This window comes from Juglans microcarpa x Juglans regia, chromosome 5S (assembly GCF_004785595.1).
Source record: "Juglans microcarpa x Juglans regia isolate MS1-56 chromosome 5S, Jm3101_v1.0, whole genome shotgun sequence".
Classification (NCBI taxonomy): domain Eukaryota; kingdom Viridiplantae; phylum Streptophyta; class Magnoliopsida; order Fagales; family Juglandaceae; genus Juglans; species Juglans microcarpa x Juglans regia.
In genome coordinates this window covers 1,881,247-1,902,960 of record NC_054603.1, presented here as the reverse complement: position 1 = coordinate 1,902,960, position 21,714 = coordinate 1,881,247, and the positions used below count along the sequence as shown (strand labels likewise).

The 21,714-nt window shown below is 34.5% G+C and overlaps 3 protein-coding genes across 4 annotated transcripts; all 3 read left to right on the top strand.

Moving 5' to 3' along the window:
* Positions 1-10,052: 10,052 nt before the first annotated feature.
* LOC121268120 (40S ribosomal protein S5) lies at positions 10,053-12,491 on the top strand. The gene is made up of 4 exons (XM_041172248.1): positions 10,053-10,258; positions 11,356-11,627; positions 11,906-12,109; positions 12,252-12,491. The coding sequence occupies exons 1-4, from the start codon at positions 10,166-10,168 to the stop codon at positions 12,304-12,306; spliced, it is 624 nt and encodes a 207-aa protein (XP_041028182.1). The 5' UTR covers positions 10,053-10,165; the 3' UTR covers positions 12,307-12,491.
* Positions 12,492-14,917: 2,426 nt separating this feature from the next.
* Positions 14,918-17,510, top strand: LOC121268136 (pentatricopeptide repeat-containing protein At2g20710, mitochondrial-like). The gene is made up of 3 exons (XM_041172267.1): positions 14,918-14,940; positions 14,989-15,363; positions 15,988-17,510. Exons 2-3 carry the CDS (start codon positions 15,085-15,087, stop codon positions 17,278-17,280), a joined length of 1,572 nt encoding a protein of 523 aa, XP_041028201.1. The 5' UTR covers positions 14,918-14,940; positions 14,989-15,084; the 3' UTR covers positions 17,281-17,510.
* A 438-nt stretch (positions 17,511-17,948) lies between these two features.
* LOC121268125 (EEF1A lysine methyltransferase 1) lies at positions 17,949-21,538 on the top strand. 2 transcript variants are annotated; one of them, XM_041172254.1, is made up of 5 exons: positions 17,949-18,399; positions 19,346-19,504; positions 20,480-20,561; positions 20,710-20,861; positions 21,252-21,538. In XM_041172254.1, exons 1-4 carry the CDS (start codon positions 18,067-18,069, stop codon positions 20,859-20,861), a joined length of 726 nt encoding a protein of 241 aa, XP_041028188.1. In that variant the 5' UTR covers positions 17,949-18,066; the 3' UTR covers positions 21,252-21,538. The 2 variants fall into 2 exon arrangements, with proteins under 2 accessions (XP_041028188.1, XP_041028187.1); XM_041172253.1 differs by having other exon boundaries at positions 21,234-21,538.
* Positions 21,539-21,714: the final 176 nt, after the last annotated feature.

Below are 21,714 nucleotides of genomic sequence, written 5' to 3'. Positions count from 1 at the left end.
ATATGCTGCCATTTATAGGCCGGTCTCTTTCTCTTCGGAGACTTGACAAGTACACACTGTATACTTTGCCTGCATACTTTTTTGCGTTTTCTAAGATGATTCATGAGTACCTCAAGTTCACTCGGAGCTGACCTGGTCAACATCAAACATCATCCCAGCGCCAACGCAGAAGACTACTTCTACGTGACTTTAATACAAAAGTGGCTTTATTTAACATCAAAAAAAAAAAAAAAAAAAAGTGGCTTTATTTAGACGAATAATAAATTAATGTTAATTTTTTATTTTTAAATTTTATTATTTTTAGTCCCTAACACATTATATATTATTTTACGAATGGATCTTTAAATAAAAAATTATTTAAAATAAAGTACATCAACTAGTAATTTGTTGGACTAGTAAAATTTAAGGTATTATATGAATTTGTATAAACTTGTGTATTTATTTTGTAGAATCTCTTTATGAATGTAGCACTTTTCTTTGAGCTTGTTAGGATACTAACAATATTTTAAAATATATGTTAATAGTTTGTGAATAATAATGAAATAATTTGAGTTAAAGATGTTTTATTGAGTTTTGATAAATGAGAGAACAAAAATTATATAAAAGTATTATAAACTTAAAAAATTGTTTAAATATAATTTTTGTTTTGAAATTTGAAATATTGTATTGTTTTTTATGTTTTGTTTAAAAGTTTAAAAAAATTGTAATAATGAAATAAAAAAGTTGAACATTTGAAATTATAAAATATTTTATGGTAGAATGATATTTGAAAATAAAATACTTAAAAATATCTAAAAATAGCTAAAAAATAGTATAGAACCAGTGATTCTCAATATAAGCAATGGCAATGTTGAAAAGGAAAGACAGATAAATTAGGTTGCGTTTAGATGTTAAAGTGAGTTGAGTTGAGTTGAGTTGAGATGATAAAATATTGTTAGAATATTATTTTTTAATATTATTATTATTTTAAAATTTGAAAAAGTTGAATTATTTATTATATTTTGTGTTGAAACTTAAAAAAATTGTAATAATGAGTTGAGATGAGTTGAGAATAATTATAGATTCAAACGAAGCCTAATGGTTGGTACTAACAATACGAAGGTTCCCATTGCTTTCAGGCCTGCCTCCTTCAGACTAGTCGTTTGAGGTGGTCGGATTATTAAATGGTTTTCACAAAGACCTTCATGAATCTTTGGACTCATTAGGAGAAATCAACACACATGGAGTCCGTTGACTCCATTTAATTTTAAGTCTTGCTATGTATCGTGTAGCTTGATGAATTCTTTCGAGTAGGTTAAATATTTAAAAAAATAATAATATATTTTTTTATATCCTTAAATATTTAAAAAAATTAAAAAATCATTAAAAAATAATTACTTAATCACTAAATAAAAAGAAAATATCGAAAGAATTCGTCAGACATATACATATGCTTGTTGACTTAAGCTTTTTCTTAATTTTAAACCATCATGTAGATCGGCAGGAACATTGTACGAAGTATGGAGACTATATTAGATTAGTTAAATAGATAAATGTAAAATTTTGAGCTACAGTAAATGGATAGATTTCTTCAAATTTAAAGATCTACTATTCATTTATCAAATCTATTTTTTATTCACTTTTAATCTCTTAAGGTCTTTTTTATTCACGTTTAATCTCTAACTGACTTGTAATAATAATGTAAGAATCAAATTAAATTATTAATTAACATATGATTAGTATGATTGTAAAATATGAAAAAAAATAAAAATATTTTTATTAAAATAATAATATTATATTATTATTTTGATGAATTCAATAACTAATTCAATATGAAGTTATAGTTATAAAAGTTTTGAATTTATAAAAATTATGTACTTTTTATTAAATTTTAAAAATAACTTTAATAAGCCAATATCAATCCTTTAAAGCCACCTAACACTAACTACTTGGCACGAACAGGGTGTGAGAAACACGACACCTCGAGCAAGGCAAGTTGCAACCTCTGTACTTCGTTTAGGAAGACTTTTGTTTTCTGACAAAGTTTTTGTAGAACGAAAAATGTGATTGGTCAACAAAAAATGAGAACCTTGAGGATTAAAGAATTTATCTCCTCTTCTTCATACATGAACGCGTTGATGCTCTGTTTCTGACGTAATACTCAACAAAAACGCGTTGAGTGCAAAAATCCATCAAAATCTTCTCTCTCTAAAAATGTTTGAAACTTACCTGTGATGAATGATTTTGCAGTCGTTGTCTTGAGTTTACTCGGTTTGGAAGTAGTCTAATTTTAAGTTAAATTTAAAATTTAAATACACAACTCTTAAGTCATGAAGATTATGTTTGGCAAGTACGAGTACTTGAGATACTCTCACTATTATTCTTTATTTTATTATTACTTTTTACTTACTTTTTTACTATTCATTACTTTTCACCTACTTTTTAATATTTTATTATTACTTTTTCATTACTTTTTTACTACAATTTATAAATATTCTCAACACTTCTCAGATATTTTCACTATCCAAACGTAGTCTAAATTTATCTCAACTCAAAACATATTCATACGTGTGACCTATAATTTTTTTTAACTCAACACTTCTTTAAACATAAAACTCACAATATTTTTCAACTTTTTATAAATATATATAAACTCATATTAATATTTAAATACATCTAAACTCATTTAAATAAGTCTCACAAAACTCACACCACTATTTTATCTAACTACTAATCATAAAGAATTAAATTTATCTCAATTTAACTCAACATCTAAATATTACCTAAAATTTATTTTGTTTTATCTTGGTACTCGTCACTTTCGGGATCCACGTAAATACGAGAATAATGGTCCAAATGCTAGAGATGGATAACAAGCATGAAGTTTTGGAGACCGTGCTAAAAGGTTGTGGATTTGTACTCAAAACAGAGCAAACCGTCTCTGTTTTTTACCATTTTGATAGTTATTTCCTTCGTTTTGAGATTGTTTTCTGGTACTTTTCTTGAACTTTGTTTTAGTGCTTCTATAGTTCTATTGCTAGGTTGTGCTGGGAATTGGGCTAGGCTCAGCATAAACGCAAGATCAAGCAATCTACGGATAGCTGATCAAGTGACTTGGCCAGAGTCAAAAAATGGTGAGCGGTAACCAACGAGGAAAATGGCGGGCAACTTCCACCACGGAACGACAATTAACAATGATGGTGCCTTTTAAGGAAATTTCCAAGTACACTAGCTATATTTGGACGTAGTTAAGTTAAGTTATGTTATGAATAGTAATCTATTGGAATGGATTTAACTTTTTTAAATTGAGATGAAATTAACTTTTTAAATTAAATTGTATAAAGTAGATTAAAATGAATTTAACTTTTTTTTATAAAAAATTGAAAAAAAAATAAATGCTATTAATAATTAATTTAAAATAAATTAGGATTATTTGAGTTTCGTTGAAGGACCACACAACAAGTGGGGGTTACCTATACAATAGCCTGAGAAAGATACGGCGATAATCGAAACTTTGCATAGCCTGTGATAGAAAATAATACCTTTCTTTTAGGATCAGAGAAAGGTACTGATACAGGTGAAGTAGAGATACAGTATTTCTTGTTGTTTTGAGGTACTCGGCTGTTTGAGATATGCTGCGGTGCTGCCATTTATAGGCCGGTCTCTCTCTCTCCGGAGACTTGACAAGTCCAACAGTCTATACTTGCCTGCATACTTTTTTGCGTTTTCTACGATTCATGAGTACCTCGCGTCTCTCGGAGCTGATCTTGTCAACATCAAATATCATCCCAGCGCCAACGCAGAAGACCACTTCTACATTACTTTAATACAAATACATCATGAATGTGGATGGGTCATACAGCTCACACATTGCGTTGAAATCAGGCACCTCGGTCATGTCCACAAGATAGATTAATGCTAACTTCTTAATTGTCTCAGCAATAGATGATATGCCTTCATCCATCTAAAATCCAAAACAAATAAATTGGACCATAATCACACAAACCGAGGACAAAGACAACTTTCACAAAAAACTAAAAGAGAAATAAGATCATTGACTCATCATAGAGAAAAGACGGAGCAATGGATAATGAGAATATGCTCGACCTTGTTCATCTTTTAGTAGTTGTAACTTGCGGTGAAGTTCAGTCTTTTATGTGTCCAGACGTCGAACCTGCAAGAGCACTAATGACGATGAAAACACAGAACATAAGAGTAATATCAGATAGAATGTTTACAAATTTCTGCAATTAACAGACATAGTGAAGGGTTAAATGCTCAACTGGAGAACTACAGCTTCCCTTGATTTTGCACAAGTCCTAAATCTGATCTGCTAAGCACTATGTCGTTTCCCCTGTTAACTCAACATTTTAACAGATAAAAACTGCATGAGAGTTGAGGTACTAAATATAAAAATAAAAAAGAAATAGATAAAAACAAACAACATTCAAGAATATTACTAAATTTGCAAGAAAAGGTCGGCCTCTTGGCAATAAAATAATTAAACAATGGATGAAGTCAAAGTAACATCACTGACAAAATATACATTAATTGATAACCATAAAATCCCATAACTTAATTATACGCAAATAAAAAATAAAAAATAAAAAACTTTGGAGCTGAAACCTAATAGAGCATAATAGAGTAAATAACAAAAAAGGGCTAAAACCAACGATGAAAAATGGTACACCGTAAAACTACCTTGTCAAGCTCTTCCCGAGAGCAAGATAGGTTCTAGTAGTTCTTGCATTGCTTCAATCTCGCCTCGTGGTACTTATCACTTTTACAAAAAAATTTATCTTATCTTATTTTATTATTATAATTTTTTAAAATTTTTACATAAAATATAATAAACAATTCAACTTTTACAAATCTCAAAATAAAAATAATATTAAAAAAATATATTTTAACAATATTTTATTTAACTTTTAACTTTTATATCAAATTATCTCATTTCATCTACGAAAACAAACGAGGCAAGCTTCTCCCATGGTATTCCCAGTTCGGCCTTCCCATTTCTAGACTCCGAAGCAAAAGTATCGGATTTTGGCTTGCTCTACAGATCCGAAACAAATGAGCATTGACATTAGTTTCATCATATTTATCTCTAAATTTTGATGAAAGGTATATGTTTTCCATAAATTCAAAACTTCTATAGCCATAACCTCACACTGGATTAACCATTAGATTAGTCAAAATAATATTTTAATAATAATAATAATTTTAATTTATTTTTTTCATATTTTATAATACACTAACTATATGTTAATTAATAATTTAATTTGATACTTAAATTATTGTTTTCCAACTTAAATATATTATGGCTCAAAATTGAGAAACAATAATTTAAGTAAATAAAATAATAGTTATAAAGTGTAAACAACGAGTCTTTAAATTTGAAGATGAATTGGAATGTACTGCAGCTCAAAATTTCAAATTTTAGTGTATGGTAAATCTAATGCAATGATTTTAATGAAAAATTCATCAAATTTTGAAGATGGTACTCATTCGATGGTACTTAAATTTTAGGAAACCAGCTAGAGAAGGGAGTGAGACTTTATCACTTTGCAGACGACATCGTTTAATAATCTTGAAGACGACGTCGGGTTGGCTGGAGCAAAACGGTGCAGCTTGCTCTTTTGCCAAACGGAGTAGATTTTACTTATGTTTAAGATGTCGTTCTTTTATTTGATACGATGTAGTTTTACTCTACGTTAAAGACTATAGTAGTGCAGGGCTAATTGGTAATTTTAATTTGGAGGTTGTTAAAATCCATGCATGAGAGCATTGGTAATGGCCTAGCTATTGCTAAGTCTAAAATTTGGCTAGAATCTTAACTTTTGGCTATAGTATTCATTTTTGACTAGGTGAGTCCACATTGGACTAGCTATCTTAAACTCAAAATAATAATATAATATTACATATTTTAATATTATTTGACAATTTTTTTATATATATTTTGCAAATACACTTCATATATTTTAATAATATTTGACAAAAAAAATTTTTAGAGATATTTCAAAGAAGTAGATCATCAACTTAATTAGCATGTTCAAGAACCTGTGAATAAAGAGCACTTATGTTTTTTTTTTTTTTTTTTTTTTTGAAAAAAAAAACTGCATTCTTGTCCAAATTCACTTCCTATTTAATGTTCACACACTAAATTCATATAAAGGAATTCACAGAATTCATATAAAGGAATTCACAAGATTCCAAATTCACAAGACACACCACAAAATCCACAAAGCACTCGGTAAATTGTTCAACACATATAAAGAAATAATTAAATCGTACATAAAGCAGTTCTCACATGCATAAATCATACCAGGAAACTTAGGAAAATGATTTATTATTTTTACTGTTTTAGGGAAAAACATGTGCAGATTGATTTCACTGGAGTAGGATGTCTCATACTTCTTAGTGTGGGGGCTTGAAGATGAAGAAAAACAGTTACAGCCCTTGTTGGCAGAGGGTGGTTCAGTTGGCCCTGGGTTAGATCTTTCAGGGAATTTCATGCCCGATGCTAAGATAGAAGACCCAAAGACTTCCTTAATTTACTTAGATATAAAAGAGCATCTGCTCTTGAAAATGCTCTGCAAATCCTTTCTTAGTTTTTCAATAGAGGTCTTTCCTGAGTAACGAGTTTGAAACCACTTGGGTAAGAGGGATGCAAAAGATTTATCTACAAAAGAATCTCCCTGCTTTACATTGTGAAGAATGGACTTGAATTCATCCTCAGATAACTGAGCTGAAAACCACATGATTACGCACTTAAGCAATCCAAGTGGCATTATTATATTAAGGCTCATACACATAAGTCTCTGCTGCAATTCATGGCTGCAGTTCTTGCTAATAATGGGAAGTACCTGTTAAAAACTGGACAAAGGGTCAAATGATGGCAATATGAAAAACATTCTTAAATAACTTATTGATGACAAGTATTGAGAGGAAACTTTTGGAATTCATTCCCTCCATTTCTTGAAAGGCAAACTGTTTGTTCACTTCCAACAAGAAAGACTCAAGTTCCCTGCAAAGATTCTCTAGAAATATACACAATGATATACCATTTTGAGAAAGGAATTTTATCTAGATAACTATTGAATCTAAATTTAAAAAAACAACCTGAATCTAAATTTGAAGGAGAAACAGAGGGAATGAGAAAATGAAAACAAAAAGGAAAAAAAATCTCACCAAAAAATAAAATAAAATATTCTTTTAATCCAAAATCAAGTTCATGTTTAATGTTCAAGAACTAAATTCGTACATCTCAACCAAGAACAAGAGAAAGAACATAAAAGCAAAAGAAAAGAGAGACTTGAACTATAAGTAGTCTTTCCCTAATATGGAAATTGAAAGAGAATGATCGTGCAATCTCTAGAGTTAGATGAAAAAATAATGAGCTATCAACAAACACGATTCTTTTCCCCTAAATTTTTTCTAGGAACTGCTTTCCATAAAAAAACACAAACAAAGACCCCAAATAATACGGCTGTCTCATAAAATTTCATAGCAAATATTTTCTCAGGAAACAAACGAAGCTTGAGGAAACCCAATAGATAAATGTGATGCTTTCCGATTATTTGCAACTTAATTTCGTTTTCATGGCACTGATTTGACTCTATCATGAAAAATTTGGGTCAGCCATTTCTAAGTTCCAATAGATCAGGAAAACCCAGAAAGAGAAAAAATCGAAAGATTTATATGGTAACCACAATATTACTCGAAGAAATAACTTTAAACAATTTTGGAAGGAGACAAAGCTCATGTTGAATCTTCGTTCTAGACTCACCGAGACAGAAGTACTGATTCTATTATCAGACTCTGAACAGACTATATCCTGTTACGACCCACAGACAGTGTGAGAGCATTAGCATTGGCAATGGGCTGGAAGAAGATGGCAACGTGGATGATCAACGGAAAGAAGGGTGCTTGCGGGTTGAAGAAGACGAAGGATCAAATGTTGGGAGCTTTCGGGAGAAGAAAGAAAAAACGAGGAAAATGGACGACTTCGACTAGTAGAAAGAGAGAAGAACGAGGGAAAGAGAGAGAGGGAGGAAGATCAAATAATAAAATATGTCTTTCCAGTGTGAACAATAACTCGCTTGGTTTGGAGATGGTCTAAGATTTATTGTAGCTCAAGTGTTGAGCTTTAAGATTTTAGCTTGTCAAATGTGAAGGTTTTTTCTCACATATAGTTAAAATTTAGACTTGCATTGACATTTGACTAGGTCATTGCCAATGTTATGAGAAGGAGGTTTAGCATTCTGGAACCTTGAAGAACTCATTTGATTTCCTGAATGTTCGGGTACCTCAAATATCCTGTGTATTTATAGCATAAATGAATATTTGAAGTGGCTTTCATTTCCATTTCTATTCCTTTCATCGATTTACATTCATCCATTACAATTCGTTTGATTCAAATTGCGAAGATCCTGACACCAAATTAAACGTAATCTCCATTATCGTCACTCCTGCTCTTCAATAAGCTAGAACTTACATAAATAGCAACTAGCAAGTCTCCAACACGAAGGGAAAAAAAATTACCTTTTCCAAATCCTCCTCAAAGTCAGAGTCTGGAGAATCGAAGTGGTAGGTGGCGGAAGAAGGCAGCCGATCTTCAGGATCTAAGAGAGAGACGGTGGTACCTCTTAGTGTAGGCTGAGGAACAAGAGAACTGAAGAGGAATGCGAAAATGAGGAGCTGCAAAAATAGGATCTAAGATAGAGGAACTCCAAAATGGGATCTAAGAGCATTGGCATTGCCAAATCCAATTGTCAACGAGAGCCAAAAGTCAAGCACCACATAAAATACACAGTAGAAAAGATTATCCAATTGCTCACCAAATGCATTTTCCCTTAATGTGATTTCGAAATCTATAGGAAAATATTAGATTCGTGAAATCCTATAAAAGCTCACAGATAGAGAGATGAAAAATACGAAATCCAACTGTACAACATTGGCTAGGGTTTTTAATTTGCATCTCACAAAGATCAAATCAATACATATCACAAAAAGGCCCCAAGCTCATAGCCAAATATTTATCTTAGAGGAAAGCCATGACAGAAACTGAGAGAGATTTCAAGCGTCTCAGGGTGTTGTGCGAGAGAGAAGGGCAGAAACTTACCAAACGTGCCAATTGGAGGGGCTGCTGTCAATGGTAGCAAATGGTGTGAAAGAGGGCCAATACAAACGACGAACAATCGAGAGAGTTTCATGCGGAACCAACAAGAACCAAATAGAAAAAACATAAGATATAGATATATAATGAATCTCTATATTTGGAGAATCATCGTATAAATATTAAATGAAATCTTTAATTTAGGGATTCAGGAAACTAGTTCTATAGTAGGAAAAACTAGTTTTCCTAAAATATTTTATCCAAATTTTAAAATATACAGACATTTAGGTTGTGTTTGGTTTCCAAATTCAACTGAACTCAGTTGAGTTCAGTCTAATTTTAAGCTGAATCTAACATCCAAACACCTAACTCTCAAATTACTAAACTTATCCCAACTCAAAACCTTCTTACACCTAAGACCCACGATTTTTTTCAACTTAAAACATCTTTATACATGAGACTCATAACATTTTTCAAATTTTCATAAAAAGTATTAAACTCATCTTAACATTCAAGCACATTTTAAACTCAGTTTAGATTGGCTCCATATAACTCTATCCACTACTCAATTCACTATTATTCATAAAGAACTCAACTCAACTGAACTCGGCTCAACATCTAAATGTAACCTAAGAAAAACTAATGAGGCTGCTCTTACTTGCACTATAGAGTGAGATAAACATTAAGGCTCGTTTGTATAGTAAGATAAGATGAAATGATATCGTTTTAGATGAATTAAATAAAATATTGTTAAGATATTATTTTTTAATAGTATTATTGTTTTAAAATTTAAAAAAATTATAATGATGAAATAATAAGAGATTTATTTAGAAACATCACAGCCTTGCAAGTTGCTACAGTACTTTGTTATCAGACGCGGTGGAAAATTACCGGTCTGCCCATTAGGATAACATGGTCGTCCACGCTAACAAACCGCACGTTAGCCCTAAGGGCACCCTATAAATATTAAAATTAGGGTTTTATCCCTCCTCATCGTCGCCCCGCGAGATAGTGCGCCTCAACATCTAGGGTTTTCGCTCACTCTTTAGAGCACAAAAGCTCGTAGCCATGGCTGACGTGGAGGTTGCGGTAGCTCAGGAACCAGCGGAACCTCACCACGATGTGAAGCTTTTCAACCGTTGGAGCTTTGATGACGTGCAGGTTTCCATCTTTCCAAATCCTTCAAATCTTTAGTTTTTCTCTCTTAACTGTATATTTTACTCTATGTTTGGTTTTAAGAACGTAACCGCAACGGGCCAAAAATGAAATCTAGAGAAGTGCAAGATGGCTATTTGTTTTAGTCGCGAACAGATTGATGTTATGCGACATTTTGGACAGATCCGTTTCTTTCTTGTACATTAGCATTTACTTAACTGGTGTGTTTTTTTTTAATAGTTTTCCGATTTGTTGGTCGAATACGTTTAGCGGTTATTAATGGAGGCGGTTATTAATGGAGTGCCATGTAGCTTTTGCTGCTATAGCTGGATCTCATTGCATTTCCTGTTGATACTTGTTCATTTTGTTGCCCGTTGTCGTTGTTAGCTTGAATTAATGACTGCGATTTCGAGATATTGACCTTCTGTCACCTTTCCTAAGATCGTAAACGATGATTTGTATTTTGGCCTGACCATATCTCCGATTCATTACAGCAATGCATCATTGAAACTAATCCTGGGTCTTTCTTGTTTGGATCAACTACTGCGTTCTAAATTTCCGTGGAATGATTTTATTCATCTACGTGGATTATTAAAACAATGGGGCAATCTGTGATTGAAAGATGGTTTTATCATCCTTGGAGCACTACTTGATATTATGCAAACTGTTGACGCATGAGGCAATCGTTCCTATGAAACTGGTTTTTTCCCTGTTTTATGATGCCCATGAGATTTTCGTACTGCTTTTCTTTTGAGGTTACATCCCGTCATGGTTAAACTCCTACTAGTTGACAGTGGCTGATGATCCAATTTTAGATTGAACAAGATTCTTCTGATAAGTTGTTAAGGATCATTTAAATTTCTTTGATTGTTGGCGGGAGGTGCCTCATCCCTGATTGATCATACCTAGAAGCCATGTTGTTCTTTGCTTTGCCTCTTTACGTTGTGCCATATACCATGTTCTGTGTTATATGTTCATGTAATTTATTTGGAATCCCTTAGTTGGTTTTTCTTATGCAACTCTTTTAGTTAAACTTGTCCATATAAATTGCTATCTCCTTCGCCATTGTGATTTTGCTTTATTTTTTTTTTTTTTTCATTTAGGTCAGTGACATTTCACTTGCTGATTACGTTGGAGTGGTACCAGCCAAGCATGCTACCTATGTTCCTCACACTGCTGGAAGATACTCTGTCAAGAGATTTCGTAAGGCTCAGTGTCCTATTGTGGAGAGGCTTACAAACTCTCTGATGATGCACGGCAGGAATAATGGAAAGAAACTAATGGCTGTCAGGATTATTAAACATGCAATGGAAATTATTCATTTGCTAACCGATCTGAATCCCATTCAAGTTATTGTTGACGCAGTTGTGAACAGGTACACTGGATGAGTATAATTTTTCCTCTTGCATGTAGGAAAATCAGAGGTTCATCTATGTATCATCAAATCTTCTAATGGAAAATATTAGTTTGTCAAAAGTGGGAGGGGAGATTCGGAAAATGCTAAAAGGAGTTGCATTTTAATATGTACTAATGATTTGTCTGTTCAAATTGAGAAGTTGGTGTATGCTCACTGATAGTGAGTCATTTTATAGTTTTCAATGTTCTAAAATGAAATTTCTGGTGACAAAATCTTCTGAACATCTGTGACTGCAGTGGACCTCGTGAAGATGCAACCCGTATTGGCTCTGCCGGAGTGGTTAGGCGTCAGGCTGTTGATATTTCCCCTTTGCGACGTGTTAATCAGGCTATTTATCTGCTTACCACTGGAGCTCGGGAATCTGCATTCCGCAATATTAAAACCATTGCAGAATGTTTGGCAGATGAACTTATCAATGCTGCCAAGGGCTCTTCAAACAGGTAAAGAAGAGCTTAGTTATTCCACTTCACCCCCTGCTTCAGCTTGGGAATTGCGTGGTTATTTCCTTCTCTCCCCAAGGAGAGGAGTGTCCCTTGCTTCTTGATGTCATTGACTTACTGAATTTTTGCTTTCATTGTCCAGCTATGCAATAAAGAAGAAGGATGAGATCGAGAGAGTTGCCAAGGCAAATCGTTAAGGGATCAGACAAGGGATTTTGCCTGGGAGTGTTTTGTTTGGTTATCTCATAGTACTTTAAATTGTTTCTAGAACTCTTGAACATTGTAGTTGGTGGTTTTTTGGGGCGATGAGGATTTGCATCATTTTTGTTTGGAGCTTATATCATTTTATTCATGAATATTGAGTAAGCTTTCAATTGATAAATGTTTGCTTCAAATTTATTTTACCTATTAAAAAACGTTTACTTGCAATTGTTTTTTAGCATGTTTACGGTCAGTGCTGTGTGTTGATGTTTTTCAATCCCACTAAAAACAATTGAGGCTCATTTATAGAAGGCTTCATCCTCAACAACCTCACTTAATGATCAGCTGTCCACACTTTTTCAAGGATGAGGTAACGAGCAGCCTGAGAGAATCTGCGCTATAACATTCTTTTCTGATGAAACTTGCTATAGTCATATTCTATACACAAAATGGTCTCTTGTGAAAATATTTCATGCAATGGAAAATCTTTCCATCCTTTGGAAAAACAGCGGAGTGATGTCGGCCAGTATGATTTGCTAGATATTCTTGGCCAATTGCTGTACAGTTTTTAACGATCGCAACTCAATTAGCATTTTGATAAGGAAAATGATACTACTTCGAATAAGTTAGCAACTTAGACCCATCAATTTGATTCATGTATTTTACTTTTTTAATTTTTTTTTATTTAAGAGGTAAGGAATTAATTATTATTATATTATTTTTTTTATTATTGTAAATTTTTTAAAGATATTTAAAAATATTTTTTAAAAAAAATACAATTTACACTAAAGAGGACGTCAAGTAGACAAACTAGACAAACTTGAATGGCATAATATTAATACCCATAGAACAATATTTGGGTAAAAATTATAAAAGATCTTTAATCCTTTAGAGCATTGACAATGGCCATTGTCAAGTCTAAATTTTGGCTAGAATTTCAAGTTTTAGTTATAGTATTAACCTTTGGCTAAGTGAATTCACATTGGACTAGCCATCTTAAAGTCAAAATAATAATATAATATTATATAATAATATTTTATAATTTTTTTTATATTTTACAAATATACTTCATATATTAATTAATAATTTATATTTTACTTAAAATTATTGTTTCCCAACTATTTGTTTCCTCAACCTAATATTAACATTTCATACTAATATTAACTAAGGTATTTAACCACATTTATTATAATACTGTAATGCTAATATACAAACAGATGCATGGCTGAACCACCCATATTACTATATAATATCACTTCCAATAAAATTGCAAGTGTGATCAAATCTCAAAATGAATCATGCAGATATGGACATCAAAATTGTGTGAGAGAGATAGAGACCTGAGCATAATCTAGACAGCAGTACGAGTGAGTGTGCATCTTAAAAATCAGAATCGCTAGGATAGCTAATATCCATGAACTTCATAATAAAAATGGAGAAGCTACAACAAAGCATGGCTCCAAGGTTAATTTTATTTATGGTGTGGAAAATGAAGCTTTCCCGAATGTGTGTATTGTCGCTCATCCTGAACTCGTGCCCTACAACAAAGTTCCAATCGAACCAAATGCATAGTATGGGGATAACCAAATGTAGAGTTCCAACATAAACAAATGCATAGCAAAAAACAATGAACCAAATGTATAGTATGGGGATAATCGCAAATCAATAACCAAATGCAGAGTTCCAACAGAAATAAATGCATAGTAAAATACAATGAACCAAATGCATAGTATGAGGATAATCGCAAATGAAGAAACAAATGCATAGCAAACAAATGAATAGCAAAAAACAGAGTTCCAATAGACAATTTAAGAAACTAAGAAAATCTAAAATACCAAAATACCCAAAGAGAAATACCGAAATCATAAACCAAAATACCGAAATCACAAATCAGTTACACGAAAATACCCAAGTCGCGATTTTCAAGTTCAGTTTGTAAAGGAAATGTGCAACATTTTGGACGACGATTCACCGGCAAGGCAACCTTATGACAGAGTGGTCCTTGCAAACAATAACATAGAAAAATCACTTGATGGATGAAATGGGAGAAAATAGAAAGAGAAAAGGGAGAGATGAGTGAGGAAGATAAATTACCTTTTGGGCTAGAAGACGATGGCTACGTGAACTCACGACGGAGAGAAGACATTTTGCGGTTAAAGAAGACGTAGGTCTCTTGGGTGCTTGCGGTTGAAGAAGACGAAGGACTCAAGACGAGGTGTTCGCACGTTTCGAGACGAAGAAAGGAAAAACGAGAGAAATGGGATGAAGAAAGAGAAATAAACGAGAGAAAGTAGATGAAATAATAAAATATTAATTTCAATGATGAACAATAACTCATTATATTTGGAGAAGAGTCTGATTTTACTGTAGCTGAAGTTTTAAGTTTTAGACTTTTAGCTAGTCCAACGTAAATATTTTTTTTTCACATATAGTCAAATTATTAACTTGTATTGTTTTAAAATTGCGTTTGGATGTTGAAGTGAGTTGAATTGAGATGATAAGATATTGTTAAAATATTATTTTTTAATATTATTATTATTTTAAAATTTAAAAAAATTATAATAATAAATTGATGATTCAAACGAAACCTAAACCTTCACTACAGCTAAAGGATTAGGGTAGTGATATATATTGGCAAATTAAAAATAAATATTAATTGAGCGAGCGCTTCATTCCGGCCTCGACACAGCGACATAAAGTCACTGTTCTGCAGCTGTTTTGCTTTCAAACTCTCACTTCTCTCTCTAACCTTAAACCCTCACGGCTTCCCCCGAATGATTACAGCAAGAAACTTGTGCGCTCGTTTCGCTCTCCGGAACGGAGGGGGCGTTTCGCTCTACTCAACCTCAACCGTTCCAACTCGTTCTGGAAAACCATGGAACCCCTGTCTGAATGTTCTCTACCGTCGGATTTCTCCAATCGGAGATCCCAGGGTCTCCATCGTTCCCATACTCGAGCAATGGATCGAAGAAGGCAGAACTGTCAGCAGAGCACCACTACTTGCCATCGTCAAGGAGCTCAGACGCTACAAGCGATATGCCCACGCCCTTGAGGTATTCCTTGACGTATTACTTCTTTTTCTTTCTTTTTGATCTCTCAGGATTTGAAATCTTTGATTTTTATCGTTCATTGAAGCCATTTGGTTGTTAATCGAGTTGGTCAATATTTTCTCTAGTGCCGAATCAGAGCAACATGTTTTGTTGTTCCCACGTAAATAGTCTCTCTTTAATTTAGTAAACCGGCATTGCTATTTGCCTCTCAAATAGCGAGGCACTGATTGATCTGTTACTGAAATAACTGGATGGTTTTGGATATTTTAAATCTTCCCTTTTACCGGTAAAAGTAAAGAAATAACTGGATACATGTCTCCAATGGGCTCTTTGACATGTACAAAACAGTCTCCAAGCGTATTTGCTGCAGGTAGAGCTCATAGCAAGCTGGGTCTGGGTGCCCTCTTCAAAGGATTAGTGTCTAGTTTTGTATCTCTTACTTGGACTCAAAATAACATCATCCATCTTCAGGATGGTGAAAACGGTTGAAATAACTTTCTCAATTAATGTCGTGTTGTGGGATCCTGAATAACCATTAACCAGAACATAACTGTTATTGTGAAGATAGTTGACTTATTATATAAGAAACAAAACTGTTATTTTCATATTTGTTATTTTTATATGCAGGTATCTATGTGGATGACTGACAGAAGATACTTTGACCTTTCCTCCCGTGATATTGCCATCCGACTAGACTTGATTTCAAAAGTTCATGGGATAGAACAAGCTGAGAATTATTTCAATAATGTTCCAACAAAGTTAAGAGCACTTGAGGTTTATAGTGCTCTTCTCAACTGCTATGCCTATGCAAAACATGTGGAGAAAGCAGAGGCCATTATGCAGAAGATGAGAGAATTGGGGTTGGAAAGGACTGTAGTGGCTTTCAATGTTTTGCTTAATCTTTATTATCAGACTGGAAATCATGAGAAGCTGGACTGTCTGATGCATGAAATGGAAGAAAAGGGAATTAGTTTTGACAAATTTACTTATTCCATCAGGCTCAGTGCATATACAGCTGCTTCTGATGTTGAGGGAATTGACGAGATACTAAGAAGGATTGAATCCAATCCTATTGGTCTTTTGGATTGGACTGTCTATGCTGTTGCGGCAAACGGGTACACAAAAGCTGGGCTGGTGGAGAAGGCTTTGGCAATGCTGAAGAAATCAGAGGGATTAGTAACTGCCAAAAGGAGACATTCAGCTTTTGATCACCTCCTCACACAATACGCGGCAATAGGCAAGAAAGAGGAAGTGGTACGGCTCTGGGAGGTGTACAAGAAGAAGGAGAGGATATACAATAGGGGGTATATGAGTATCATAAGTTCACTGTTAAAGTTTGAAGACATTGATGGTGCTGAGAAGATACATAATGAGTGGGAATCCAGTGAGTTAAACTATGATATCAGGATACCCAACCTCTTGATTAGTGGTTTCTGCAGGAAAGGTCTTCCGGAGATGGAGAGGGCTGAAGCCCTTGTAAACCGGGTAATGGCGAAAGGAATGAAGCCTAATGTAAGAACCTACTATTGTTTGGCAACGGGGTACATTCAGATTAATCAAATTGAAAAGGGACTCAAAGCAATGAAGGAAGCAATTCTGGTCTGTGGGCCTTGGTGGAAGCCAAGCAAGGAAAGCTTGGCTGCCTGTCTGGACTACTTGATAGGCAAAGGAGATGTAGAGGGAGCACGGGAATTTATCAGATTACTCAGGGATAAGGAGATTGTCTCTGAGGATGTTTATGACAGCTTGTTGAATTGTATTAAGGATAGTAAATCAAGCTTGTCTGCGTTCAGTGAGATGGGAGGGGATGCTCCAGTTGGAAATGGAGAAACAATTGGACTTTCAGAGCTCGAGGAGGACAGCGGTAATCACAAAACAAGTAACAGCATCATGTTCGATATAAATTCAGAACATTTCTGAAGCTTTTGGAAGCAGTTGGGGGCTAATTTTAGGAACTGTTTGGGAAAGATAGATCTGGTTCTCCTTATTTGTTGCCATTGGGCTAAATGAGTTGTAACAATAGTTATCCGCAAACTGATGAAAGCAGCACAATTTTTCTTACCATGGTATAGATTTTGATTTTGCTTAAAAGACTCTTTGCCTTTTTATGTCAAGGCATGCGGTGAAAATATAGGTTGTGGTCAAAACTTAAAAACAAATGCATCTTTATTCAATTGCCTTGTGCAGACATGGATGGGTTAGAGTTTTAAGTTGCCGAGTCTTTGATAATTGTTGCTTAATCCTAACTCACTACATAAAGTCGCGAACATTCAGCCCATAAGTAGTATTGTTCTTAATGGTTTTCATGCTTAAACCCCTTTAAAATTTATTCTAATGAACAATTTGTTCATCGTGTAATGCTATATACCTTACTTCAACTCTATTTTTATTTTATTATATAAAATATGACACTTTTATCATTTTTGAATGTTCTTTTATTTATTTAAAGAATAAATATAAAGATTAATGGGGAATGACACCTAAATGTGGTGTATAGAATTTTTCTTGTGCGTCGAATAATTGATAGACACAAGATGTGCTTAAACGGCGACGTTTTTAAGATTGTACTGACCGAGTACTAACCTTTAGATTATGTAGGATCTCCAAAACTGACGCAGCCGCCGAAGAGCACAAGGATCATCTATATTGGTCGGTTGCTTGTCGCAATTTCCTAGCTTCACTGCACCGTCACAGGAAGTCAAGGAAATGGAGGAGCTCCGAAATTATCCGGACACCCATAAGGACGCTGTTGATGACGACCTCCCGCCGATGCTGAGCTCCGAAACCCTCGCGGCACTCAGAGAGTTCCTGGCCGAGCAGAACCGGTCCCTCGGCGTTGACCCAGACATGGACAATGAAGGAGAGTCGGAGGGGAAGGAAAAGGAGGTGGCTTTGCTTGCGGAGGACTGGAGGATGAGCCAGTTCTGGTACGACCGCGAGACCGCCGAGACAGTGGCCCAAGAGGTCCTCACTCTCTGCGAGGCCTCCGATTCTCCCGTCGCTTGCATCGCTTGTCCCACTCTCTACGCCTATCTCAAGGTTGTTGATAATAATTTTTTTCTCTCCTTTTCTTACGTTTTCCAATTTGCATTTTGCTGAAGAAATTGGACTTTTGTGGTCATCTGCTTTGGTATCTGGAATTTGGGACAATTCAGATGAGGGGATGAAAATATGGAAAATGTGGGCAAACAATAGGCTTTTGGTTTTGGCAGTGTATTAAATTTGTTATCCCATGTTGTTATTCTCATGGCATTGTCTTGTTCTGTAATGAGCTAAGTGTAAGGTATCGCTCGAGAATGAAAATGATAAGTAGAATTCTGTGGTAATACATTGAAACCAACAATCAAAAAGAAGGAAGGATATACATGGAACAAGCTCCATGGCTCCTTGGGCGGTTCATATTTTAGTCTGAAGAATTAAATAAGGAAATCTCACTTTTTATATGATTAGGATTCTGTCATTAAGCTTTTCAAGGGACAGTTTCTCGGTTGAGAGCAATCACAGAACCCAGTAGAAAGGTAAACAATAAGTTAGCTTTACTGAGAAGAGAAATGCTATTTATCATCCCCACAGCACACACCACACACCAACATGTGATTTGTCATTTATTTTCTTTTATTTAAATACACATATTTACACATCAATATGTATGTGTTTAAATAGAATGACAAAAATGACAAATCCCATATTAGTGTATGGTGTAAGGGATGGTAAATAGAATTTTTCGACTGAGAAAGTGCATTGCTTGGAACAAGCCAGGTATGCTAAAAGCATAGCCTGCTTGTACCAGTCTTCGGTATCATTAACAATCTTTTGAAACAAGGTGCACGTGCAGTGTTTGGATATTGCCTCTTACATGGGAATACTGTTGATAAATCTCCCATCTCTTGCCCAAGCAAATCAACTTTGTCACGTGTAAGATCATCTGCATAACAAGTACTTATTTGCGTTAGCTTACACATTCCCTTTATCTGATTGATTCCAGAAATTTGATCATAAGATCTCAGTGCAACTTCTTGAGTATGACAAACGTTTTGAGCAATATGGAAGGGATTTCATCTTTTATGATTACAACCGACCAGAAGAGCTGCCATTGGAACTGAAGCATGCTTATGGCATTGTGGTTGCAGATCCTCCTTACCTGGTAAGCTTATTTGTTTATAGTACGGAATACTTAATAACTGGCCCTTTTACCTCTTTGGTCTTGTTATTGTCTTGTGTACTGCTATCAAGTGCCCATCCTTTAAGCGGAAGTTATTCAAAGCAACTCTTCTTTCACTTATGAAGGATTTTACCCCCTCATTATTTCTTCTGTTTGTTTATTGTCTTAACAACAAAACTCTAGACAGGCCCCAGGGAATGCTTTGTTTGCTGTGATGTTTCATATAATGAAGTTTATCATGCTAATATTTCGATGAAGTTATCAATCATAGAAGTAAATGAACTGCATAATTATTATGTGCCCTTTATCCACGAGATCTTTAATCTTATTGAAAAAAAAATCAAGAGGATCAATTTTGGTTAGTTTTTCTTTTAACCATTCTGTAGCAGCAACTATGTGAAACCAAGTTGATGTTTGATCCTTCCAATATGCTTATAAACCAATTTGTTCTGCATTCCGTATAAAGGGAACTCATCGGTTAAATATAGCATGCACGAATACCGCCATTGTAAAAAAGAAGTAGAGGAAGAGATGGCTATGTATGAGAGGGGTCATAAAGGACTTTCTTGAGCCAACTTTCGGGAATAGATGAGAAGGGAGTGTGATTAGTAGTCGTACCAGTGTGAGTGATGGGCAGTTGAGAACCGTTACCAACGACTATGTGATCATTACCAAGGTATTCAGTTCGGCTGCCAAGACTTTGAGCATCTGCTGTTACATGGTTCACAGAATATTACACCTAATTACCTGGAGATTGACATGTGGTGCAAAGGATTAGAAGTCTCCAGTGTGTTCAACCTATTTGTCATAACTCCTTGGTAGATACCTATTAGGGATGTCTATATCTTGTCACTGTATGTGCCAATAAATCTTTCCTTGTTGTGTGTTGTGAAATTTATATTTTTTTATGGTGATAAACAAATTGACGAGCTCATATAAATGGCATTATCATGGCAGAGTATGGAGTGTTTGGAGAAAGTCACTAAAACGATTTCCTTTCTTTCTCGACCAGCAGAACCTCACTTGCTTCTACTTACAGGTAGGCATTTTACCATTTCATCAGTGAGAACAATGGGACAGAAAGAGATTTAGTGAAGTATCTAATATCATCACAGGGCATTGATTGTGCCATTTCCTTTATGGCTTTCTAGGATAACTTTAAAATATTGCATTATGATTACTTGCAGGAGAAGTGCAGAAGGACAGAGCTTCTGAGCTTATGGGTTTGCATCCATGTGGTTTTCGGCCTCAGCACTCTAGCAAACTTGGAAATGAGTTCCGGCTGTTCACAAACTATGACCCAAAAGATAGATTAGGAGGCTGGGAGCGAGGGAATTAGGTACATTTTCTTTCCACGTGATGTTAAACTAAGAACTTGTAAGCGCTGATCAATTTGACAAACTTTATGCATGTACACATGCACCTGCTCATACACACTGACAAGTACTACGCATATCCTGACAGGATCCATATTATTAAATTTAACATCCTGACAGTTCATAACTAGATTTTTTTCCTTAAAAAACTTAGTCATCTTCCAATTTGAAACTTATCTACACAGTTGCACATTCTATGGCCACTCTAGAGTTTTCTTTGATTTTTTTTTTCTTTTGTCTGTCAGACACACCTCTGAACACCAAATTCTGTTAATCCATGAGTTTATGGAAATACTTGATGCCAAATGTCTCCGTGCTGTGATAATTCGAGACAGGTGAACTTTTGATTGCAGAGTTATTGATGGGGGTGACTGAAGAATCATGCCTCCCTACCAGATTCCCATTGCCAAAAGGATGATACGGACCGGTTTTGCAATGAAAGTGAATGTCGGGCTACAGGATGCAGTATAAATGATCTATCCAGAATGTCATATATATTGTTCATCCAGCTTATTTTTCGAAACACTTCGCTGCGTTTCCCCTACCCAACCCCTTTACCAAAGTTAGTTTGATTTTAATGTTGAACTTGTAAATTATCCCAATTCCTGAAGCAAAAATTTAGAGAATGAAATTCGTTTTATTGGCGTCTCTTTTTTTCCTTTTTTCTTTTCTTTTTCTTTCTCCAGAGCTGAACCCATTAATCTTTCTTAAAAGTGATGAAGTTTTATTTGCAATTGTTGATTGTTATGATCTAAGGGTTAAAATCTTAACCAGATTAGTATCTACCAGTTTTAAGGCTTTTGGATTAATGATTGG